The sequence below is a fragment of the Ictalurus furcatus genome, chromosome 25 (assembly GCF_023375685.1).
Source record: "Ictalurus furcatus strain D&B chromosome 25, Billie_1.0, whole genome shotgun sequence".
NCBI lineage: Eukaryota > Metazoa > Chordata > Actinopteri > Siluriformes > Ictaluridae > Ictalurus > Ictalurus furcatus.
The window spans coordinates 1,918,223-1,928,709 of record NC_071279.1 but is presented as its reverse complement, the minus strand read 5'-3'; the positions used below and the strand labels follow the sequence as shown (position 1 = coordinate 1,928,709).

The 10,487-nt window shown below is 41.2% G+C and overlaps 1 protein-coding gene across 2 annotated transcripts in view; it reads right to left on the bottom strand.

Moving 5' to 3' along the window:
- Positions 1-291: 291 nt before the first annotated feature.
- The window catches only part of mboat2b (membrane bound O-acyltransferase domain containing 2b), a 37,925-nt gene continuing 27,729 nt past the window's right edge, over positions 292-10,487 (bottom strand). For both annotated transcript variants that reach the window (XM_053614124.1, XM_053614125.1), the window contains exons 7-13: positions 9,960-10,143; positions 9,312-9,504; positions 8,818-8,921; positions 8,666-8,730; positions 5,244-5,376; positions 2,603-2,754; positions 292-1,391 (exon numbers count right to left, since the gene is read on the bottom strand). In XM_053614124.1, the coding sequence (XP_053470099.1) occupies positions 1,244-1,391; positions 2,603-2,754; positions 5,244-5,376; positions 8,666-8,730; positions 8,818-8,921; positions 9,312-9,504; positions 9,960-10,143 (979 nt within the window). In that variant the 3' untranslated portion in view covers positions 292-1,243. The remainder of the gene's footprint in view (positions 1,392-2,602; positions 2,755-5,243; positions 5,377-8,665; positions 8,731-8,817; positions 8,922-9,311; positions 9,505-9,959; positions 10,144-10,487) is intronic.

Sequence of the window (10,487 nt, the reverse complement as noted above, 5' to 3'; positions counted from 1 at the left end):
ACAGGGTACAATCACACACAGTACGGACAATTTGGAAATGCCAATCCGCCGACAGCGCATGTCCATGGACTGGGTGAGGAAACTCCAGAAGCACGGGGAGAACATGCGAACTCCGTGCACACAGGGCAGAGGTGTGATTTGAACCCCCAACCCTGTAGATGTGAGGCAAAAATGCTAACCACAAAGCCATCATGCCACCTTCTTCTTCTTCTTCTTCTTATTATTATTAGATAAGACGTTATTATATTTGAGAATGAGATGAAGTGCAATACAATAGACACACCACATGTATAGTTACAAAAGGTTCATATTTAATCACCACATTTACAAAGTTGGGCTTTGCATCACTGGGCAAACATTTCTTATGTTTTCATTGCAGACTAACTCTGATATATTAATGATCTTTAGAAATTGTCTTTCTAGCACACATATTTAAAATGGAATGTGTTGAGAATGTCTTAAAGCTTCATGAACAATAATGAGGCTGCAGTGATTTTTTTTGTTTTTTGTTTTTTTGTTGTTTTTTTTTTTGCAACAAGGAAAATCATCTTAAGATATGCAACCTCATGCATCAAAGGATCGTAGGGCGTACTAAACTAAAGAGAACATGCCATGGACTGAAGAACCTCATTAGGTGATGGGTTCAAATTTCCGATTCAACTTTTACTGTGTCCTCGACGAGAACAAAGGCTCGTCGTCGTCGTCGGAGGAGCCGAATTCAGGAGAGTAAAAGATGAATCGGAAAATAACGACTATTTGCAAACCGACGTCGGTGCAGTGCCAACCTGTTGTCTGAAGTGCTTACGCTTTTCCCCTTTCGAATCAACTGCCCATAACAGGTATTTTATTATCGTCATACGACTCTCCAAAGTGTTCGTTTGCTTTCGGTAACAGTGGCACGGTCTCCTGCAAATTGATGCAGCCTGCATGTCACAACATCAACTCCTACAACAGTGATGGCGAGGTTAAAGGAAAGTATGCAGAATTCAATACATCAGAGTTTCCTTAGCGTTCCATCCTAACACCGCCGGTCACATTCCAACCCATCCCCTGCAGCCAATGAGTTCTGGTACCAGTGCTTCGAGCCCAGATTAGTTTCACGACCCACTGGATGAGTCTAGACAGGGGCTAGTTTGTATGTTTGTTGGTTTATAAGTTTCATTCGCCGACTCCCCTGACGCAAGGATTTACAGTAGGAGCGTCGGCCGTCGAGTGTGCTGAAGTGGGGGTGTGGTTTCTTGGCTCATGTGGTTTTGGGTTTCTGGCTGTCTGAAGAAGCGGTGCTGGTGGAAATTAAGCTGTGCTGCTCCTTCAGGCGCAGATGTCGGGGTTTCACCGGCAGAGCTATGGCCAATAACACACAGCCTATATGCACGGAAAAGTACCAAGACCTGAAAGCAGAGGAAAGAAGAAGAAGAAGAAGAAGAAGAAGAAGAAAAAAAAAAAGAGGGTGAGAGAGAAAGAGAAAGTGAACGCTGTTACTCGAAAAAAGCTTTTATAGACCATTAAAAAACATCTTTGTTTCATATTCGACAATCTGTCAAAGTTTGCACACCTTCATAACAAAATAAAGACGGAGAAACTGACGCATGTACGGCTCAAGAGCGAAATGTAAGATGGTTCGTTTCTGGTATCCATGTGACCGGTGGTAAAAGGGGTTGGGTTTGAATGTAAATGGTGGGTTTGTGGTTAGGAGTGGTGCTGGGATATTCAAGCAGATCAGCTCCTCTCATCTCCTTAAAAATCCAAGTGTGTAGCATAATAGGATTAAATTTCACTTACAGATTGCATAATGATTTTTAATGGTAGCACTAACCAGCTGGCTATATATATTTATATATATATATATATAAATAATTTCCTGAAAGTTCTATCACTATATTTTAGATGAAAATGTCAGTGCTGGTGTCCGAGTCTTGGATACAAGTGCACATGTATTTATTTTAAATTTCCAATAAAAGTGTGTATTTATTTTAAATGCTATTTCAATGCTAAAAATCCAGAACAATTATTAAAAACAATGCAAGGGGGTGAAACATACAGATATCATGCTGATGCAGAAATCACGAGGCATTAAAGAGAATCATGCAGAGGATCGATGATGAACAGACATGATGACACACGCTGCACCAAAACAGCTCTAAACACCATAAAATACAAGATTCAAGCCCAAGTGTGCAGACTAGTTCAGAAATTAAAACTGTATGCACTATATTTAACATCGTTAGAATGAATATAGCTGGTTTCCAAAGCATGATAAACATCAAGTTTATATTTCTCTCACTTTGTGCTTTTATAAATAGAACTGAAGAGCAGGAATCACTACATGGCCTAGTAATTACGTCTGATCGTTGTGTCTTTCTCGGTTAAAAACCTAATCTCTGCCTCATTTATTATTATTATTATTATTATTAATAATAATAATAATAATCTGTGGAATCCACAGTGATCACATACAAAACGTTTTTTGTACAAAATGGGGAAAGACTTTAAAGCCTGCGCTTGTGGTCAGTTAAAAATGCCTTCTTTTGTGTAGCATAATTAAATCCACATAATATTACTTCGTCTTTTAGTGTCGCAGTGTATGGTGTTTTAGTCATACCTGTAGAATTTGAGTGAAGGACCCACAGACAGCAGCACAAAGGGCACCACGGTATAACAAATGGCTATCTGTGTGCTCGCCCATGTGATGACATCATAGACCTGCTTGTGTGCTGGCGAACCCAAAAAGTACGGTCTCACGTTGTGTCTCACCTAGACAGGGAAGGATGGGAAGCATGAACAGAGAATGTCAAAAATAAAAATACAAAATTTAAAAAAAAAAAAGGAAAAAAAGAAAAAATAGGTAAGAAGGGAATCGCTATATTCAATTCAATTTATCTGTGTAGCGCTTTTAACATTGCACATTGTTACAAAGCAGCTTTTTCAGAAATATAGCGATTCTGGATATAAAGTAACATGATTTACTGTTTGATCTGAAGATTCTCTTCAGTTTTTGTTTTGTTTTGTTTTTAAAGACGGTGCTGTGAAAAAGTTATTCTTCTCGTACTAAATCGTTTTAGATCTTCGAACGAAATACGACATGGAACAAAGACGGCCTGAGGAAACACACAATACGGTTTGTATTTATTATTTTTTTTATTGAAGCGAAAGAAGTTATCCAACACCTATCACCCATGTGAAAAACTAATTGCCCCCTTAAACTTTAGCAGCAATGACTGCAACCAAACGCTTCTGATAACTGGAGATCAGTCTTTCACGTTCTTCTAGGACTAGGATTTACTCCTACGCTTTGGATCGTCGTCTCGCTGCATAATCCAATCGTGTTTGAGTTTCAACTTACGGACTGAAGACCGGACATCCTCCTGTAGGATTTTCTGGTAGAGAGCAGAATTCGTGTTTCCCCTCAATTACTGCAAGTCACCCAGAACCTGAAGCAGCAAAGCATCCCCACACCATCACACTGCCTCCACCATGCTTGACCGTAGGTATGATGTTCTTTTTGTGGAATTCTGTGTTTGGCTTACGCCAGATATAATGGGACTCCTGTCTTCCAAACAGTTCCACTTTCGACTAAACAAAAACATTCTCCCAAAAGGTTTGAAGCCTTAATGTTCTTCTGGGTTAGCAGTTTTTTTCACCTCGCCACTCTTCCATGGAGCCGTTTCCCCCCAGTGTCTTTCTGATAGTGGAGTCATGAACAGTGACCTTTATTGATGTAAGAGTGACCTGTAGGTCCTTTGATGTTGTCCTCGGCTCTTTTGTGACTCCTGGATGAGTCGTCGCTGTGCTCTTGGAGGAAGTTTGGAAGGTCGGACACTTCTGGGAAGGTTCACTACCGTGCTGAGTTTTTCCATTTGGAGATCACGGCTCTCGCTGTGGTTCTTTGGAGTCCCAGAGCCTTTGAAATAGCTTTGTAACCCTTCCCAGACTGATGTCTTTCAATCACCTTCTTCCTCATCATTTCTGGAATTTCTTTCAACTCCGCCATAGTGTGTTACTGAGTAAGACCTTTTAACCAACTTCATGCTGATGAGAAAGTTCTATTTAAGTGTGGATGTGATTGAACAGGGTTTGCAGTAATCAGGTCTGGTTGTGTCTCGTCCAGCTGATCTCCATTATCAATGCAGACTCATAGATTTGGGGAATTAGTAACTACGGGGGGCAAATACATTTTCACACAGGCCCAGTTGGTATTGGATAACTTTTTTTGCTTCAATAAATAAGATTATCATTGAAAAACTGTATTGTGTGTTTACTCAGGTTGCCTTTGTTTTCAAACATCTTGTTTTAATTTCTGAAACAGTTTAGTACGAGATCTACACAAAAACAGAAGAAATCAAATACTTTTTCACCGCACTGTAGCAGTTCTGCTTACATGCAACAAATGCCTCGAACTACATCTTTAAACTTCGGCTGACACAACGAGTTTTATATCAAGATAGACAACGGCTCATCGTGCTCTCCCGAGCCTTCTATCCATCTTACTTAATTGTTAACCGCCTGACAGGCACCACAGTAACTACTTAAGGGGATCAATCTCCTTCCTGTGCTGTGTCTTTAGTAACCTTCTGCAGTCTGATTGATCTCCTCCATGTAGAGGAAGAGCAATGGACTGTAGTCTGTTATTCCATTAGCACAACGTTTAAAGAGATTTGGCTTTAGCTGGGAATAAATTTATACAAACGTAAAGATGCACCAAATCTCAATTCTTTTTACTTCTTACAGCACAAAACAACGCTACGGAATCTATCGGAAATCAAAGAACGCAATTTAAATGAACAAAAAAAAAAAACAGATCACATGGAAAAAGTAAGTACGCCCCTGCATTTATCACACCTTCAATCCATAAAGTTTCACAAGTGTTCGCTTGTACAAATACGTCCGAAAAAGCCGACAATTTCCTTGGGGTGTACTTATTTTTTCACACAACTGTATGTAATTTGATCTTGCTATCCTTTGGAGGATCTTGCGTTGATTGTAATTATTAATGTAGCTAATTGATGCCATGCTAAATATACACTTAACCCTAAACTGATCTCGCTGCACATTTGTACGAGTTTGTTTTCCCCTGTTTACAGGTCACGACAAGCGTGCTTACAAACAGATCGAATGTGGAATCCGATTAAGATTCCGTTCTGGCATTTCAGGGGCGTACTCCGTTTCGGATAGGTGGATCAGTACTAAATAATCTTAGATGTCAGTATTATTTTTGTGTGGTGTGTTGTGAAGAGGCTCCTCACCGCCCTGGCTGCCAGCGTGACGACGATGCCAGTGAGAAAGGTGAGGTAGTAGCCTGGGTAAGCTCCATGCCACATTGCTGAGAGGATGAAGGTGGCAGCTGTAGGGTTGTAAGGACAGCGCTCGTAACACACCCTGCACAGGAAATACAACAAGCTAGCCACCATAAACTTTACATATGTAATAATAATAATAATAATAATAATAGTGTCCTTGTCTGAAATGGACCAGAATGATCTGATTGCCTCTTACAAGGAGAGTATACTGTATGCAATGCATAAATCCTGCCCAAAAACACGGCCTACCTGCACATCCTTCTCCTAAATTTGACCTGGGGGTTACTGACGATATTTTTGCATCCTCAATAATAATCGTTCGTTCTGTTAATTATTGCACATATTGGCGTTTACCTCCCAGGCACATCGCTTTATATTACAAAAGTCCTGCTGCAATATCAACGCCATGTTCCACCAGTAGATGGCAGTCTTCAAAACAGATCATCACTCTATGCATTCAGGTCTTCGATAAAGGTGGTTTTCACACTGGGTATGTTTGCTGTGGTGCGAATCCGAGTGCGATCGCTCCCGGCGCCAGCTGCAGGGTCGGTCTGGTTTCAGACTCACTTGATTCTAGTGAACCCCTTCGCATAGCGTTCATCTTTTGTCACCACAAACGCATAGAGAGCACATGACTCAGCATTTTGTTGTTTTTGTTTTTTGCTATTTTTAGCAACTATTGTTGCTGACAGACTAAACTGTCAGTGTGAGAGCCCCCAAAGTCTAGTTTCACATATCGTGAGTCACATATGTTAACCATGCGTAGTACGTATGCGGCAATCTTGGAAGACGCTTCACAGGGTGAAAAGGCGACATTTTATAAACTATAAACAGTGAGGATCAAAAGACCACTCTGAAAATCTGGGATTTTCTTTTTTCATTTAATATTGGAACTAAACAGAAAAGGTTTGGAGTTTAAAAAGGTTTCAAACAGAGAAAGGGTAACGTTTAATCTCTTGAAGAATATATATTCAAGATAATGCACTACGTTTAGGTCGCTGTTTTAATTTAAGCAAATTTATTATGCTAACCATGTTAAATTACTTGCATAAAAGATCAGATTTTCTTTGAGTCTGATCTCTTCCACTCAAGTTTGCTGATAATATCATTTATAATGAAAATAAATTTGTGTTCAGTTGTATAAATAATGCAAAATACAATACAGCCCTCCACTAATATTGGCACCCTTGTAAAATATGAGCAAAGAAGGCTGTGAAAAACACTCTGCTCTCATGGATATCAAACAACTGCAAACACAACACAGGTTTATCCCAATAAAATATCCTTTTTAAATGTGTGTGTGAAACAATTATTGGCACTCCTATGAATTCATATGAGAAAGATATATTTGAAGTATATTACCATTGATATTTTATGTTTTTTAGTACAACTGGGTGAACAGGAAGAGGAAATTGTTCAACCATGACGTCCTGTTTCACAGGGGTATAAATATGAGGTAACACATAGGCCAAATTCCCTTCGTCATTCATAACAATGGGTAAGAGCGAGGAATATAGCTGTGATGTGCGGCAAAAGGTTGTTGAGCTTCACACAATGGGGCGTGTCTATAAGGAAATAGCACAAGCATTGAAAATGCCCATTTCCACCATCAGGGCAATAATTAAGAAGTTCCAGTCCACTGGAAATGTTATGAATCGACCTGGAATTGGACGTGTGTCTGTATCGTCTCAACGCACTGTGAAGAGGAAGGTTCGAGTGGATAAAACATCTCCAAGGATCACAGCTGGAGAACTGCAGATGTTAGTCATGTCTTGGGGTCAGAAAGTCTCCAAAACTACAATCTGAAGTCTCCTACATCACCACAAGCTGTTTGGAAGGGTTTCAAGAAAAAAGCCTCTACTCTCATCCAAAAACAAACTCGAGCGTCTTCAGTGTGCCGACACTACTGGAACTTCAAATGGGATCGGGTTCTATGGTCAGATGAAACCAAAATAGAGCTTTTTGGTAATAAACACCAGAGGTGGTTTTGGAGCACACAGAGAGGTGGACATATGGAAAAGTCCCTCATGCCCACGGTTAAACATGGAGGTGGATCTTTAATGTTTTGGGACTGTTTTTCTGCCAGAGGACCTGGACATTGTGTTAGGATACATGGCATCATGGACTCTATCAAATATCAACAGATATTAAATGAAAACCTGACTGCCTCTGCCAGAAAGCTTCAAATGGGCCGTGGTTGGATCTTCCAGCAGGACGATGATCCAAAACATCATCAAAATCAACACAGAAATGGTTTACTGACCACAAAATCAAGGTCCTGCCGTGACCATCCCAGTCCCCTGACCTGAACCCCATAGAGAACCTGTGGGGTGAACTGAAGAGGAGAGTCCACCAGCGTGGACCTGGAAATGTGAAGGATCTGGAGAGATTCTGTCTGGAGGAACGGTCTCAGATCCCTCGCCATGTATTCTCCAACCTCATCAGGCGTTACAGGAGAAGATTCAGAGCTGTTATCTTGGCAAAGTGAGCTAGCAAAAAGTATTGACTAAATGGGTATCAATAATTGTGGCACACATATAATTAACAAAGATCTTTTTGTTGCACACATATATTTAACAAAGATCTTTTGATAAACCTGTGTTGTGTTTGCAACTGTTTGATATCCATGACCGCAGAGTATTTTTGTGAACTTTTTGAACAAAATATCAAAAGGTTAAACAATAAAAACCATTTTTCACAGCCTTCTTTGCTCATATTTACCAAGGGTGCCAATATTAGCGGAGGGCGCTATAGATCCACTTTCACCAACGGTCCCAGACTACTGAAACCTGTATGTTTTCCTGTACTGAATCATCTTTCGCATGCATCTCAATCCCAAGTACGCTTGTAGCATTTTAAAATCTCTTAAAAAGGACAAAACAGGACAAAACAGCACTTGACAATTTCCTTCCCGTTGTGACGCAGGAGCATCACAGACATTTTGACAGCTGGTATCTGATTACAAAATGAATCGATTCTGCTTATGCCCATTTCTCCATTTCAGTACGGCACAGAGCTATCAACAACTTAATACAAAGCCTGATGTTCACAGTGTGAGAAAATCCCCCTCTTGACGCGGACTGATAGTTTCTGCCACCAGCATGCTTGCAGGCAAGTGATAAGGCAAGGTTAGAAAGTAGCCAAAATAAAAACATCTCCATGTTGTTCTAGTGAAACTCATTTATGATCTCCTGCCTTGGTGGCGATACCAGAATATCCATTTTAGGCAGCAAACTTTGTTGAAAATCAGATTCTCTCTGGCTAGAATTCAGCCAACGTCTAATCTATCTCCCGAACGACCAAACGCAGGTGTAATTACTATAACGGCATACTGTACGAGGCAACCTCAATCCAATAGTCACTCTCACCTTTTGAGCCAGTGCGCGGTCTGAATATTCCAGTTATCAAGAAACACCTTAAAACTGGTTGCAAGCTGAAATAAGAACATATGAGAATTGGTACATTTTCCTACAACTTTGATTTATAAATACAGAACCCGAGGTGACGGGAACAGACTGACCTCTATGTTCATTATCCTCAGGTTGGAGATGAGGTCCCATCGCGGCACTCCGTCACTGTCGTAGCCATTAAAGCCGAAGCCAGCTGCGTTGTTGATGGCATCAGCTGTTCAGATCAGACACAGGACAGGACGAGCGGTTACGGCTTTTCAGGTCACGCTATATACAGCCTCTGTCTTTTCGCCTCTCGCGCTAATGAAGGTGATGCACTGACGTACAGAAAGATTACACAATACCGACACTGAAAGACTTTCCTAGCCGGTCATTTCGGACTCTGGCTAAGTATAAAAGGCCCACGTATTTCCACATGACACATAGCAATGTCAGAAAATGGACCTTGAGACTATTTGAGATGATCTTATATCATCATGTGACATAGTGCACTCACGGGAAGGGAGAAGCTGATGATATGCACATGAATATAGAGAAACGCTGTAAACACGCCGTGTAGGAAAAAAAGAACGGAAAAGATAGAGAGACAGCCAGCGACACGCACCGAGAGTCCAAACAAAGTAGTATTTCGGCCGAGTGGTCAGCATGGACAGATACAGGTAGACCACCTGGGCGTAGAAGGGCGTGGTGGCAATGAAGTCATCATCGATATTTCGTTCCACAGGAAAAACTTTACAGACGGAGAGGAAGACTAGCAGAGAGAAGAAGCAGGTGGCAAGCTTACGAATAACCTCCATCTGCAAACGATACAACAGACAAGTTAGTTCCAGTTACAGCGTACAACATAGCGGCTATAGGATCTACATGTGAACCGACTCGTGATGCCTAAATATTCGCAAAATTATATTTACATCAATTACATTGTTCTTTTTCCTAAGAACACCACAGCGCAGGACTTTTACACAAAGCAGGGACTTCTGAGTACAGGACTTTTACAAAAAAAAAAAATTACATCCCTTTGGATAATCAGGCTCATAAATATAAATAAACAACCGCTGAATGCTATCCTCCGAGAGCTGCTTGCATATTTATAGCATCGGAGTGCTTAGACACCGATTAAAAGCCGAGAGGCTCAACCGAAACGTTTGTCTTGAATATTCAATGAAGGCGCGACATTAATAAATTGCCATCGGTTAGTAAGGTTTCTACACTGGCGGTACTATTAAACGCTCTACGTGAAGGCGGGCCTTACGTTAGGCGAAGGGTCATTTAGCCTGGTCTTCCCCTGCAGTCTGCCGTTGCTCTCCTGCTCTCTGTGGCGGCAGGGCTTGCCCTCGATGAAAGCGATGTAGTCATTGTAGGAACAGGTGGGGCCTGCCAGGATGCCCATGAAGTTACAGTTATAGCTGAAGTATTCGAGAAGGCTGGGCATCCGCCTGAACATACAACCATGGGGGAAAAAATAAATAAATAAAGATTTCCGTAACTGCATCGCGCTACAAAACATGAGCAACCGTCATGTGGAAGAACTGGAGGACGGTCATACGGTCCTCAAAGAGACACAAAAGTTAATTAGAGCACATCTAGAATGACTAGAACTCATTTTGGTCGGCTAGAAAGCTCCTCGTCAGATGCCGAATATCTGAAAACTTAGGCGTATTTTCATAACACTGTACGATCCTATTGTATTGCCCAAACATGCCAAAACGCTAGTGCCTGGGCCACACTACGAGAGCTATACAATCCTACACCCCATGTCGAAAACGTCAGAGACGGCAGA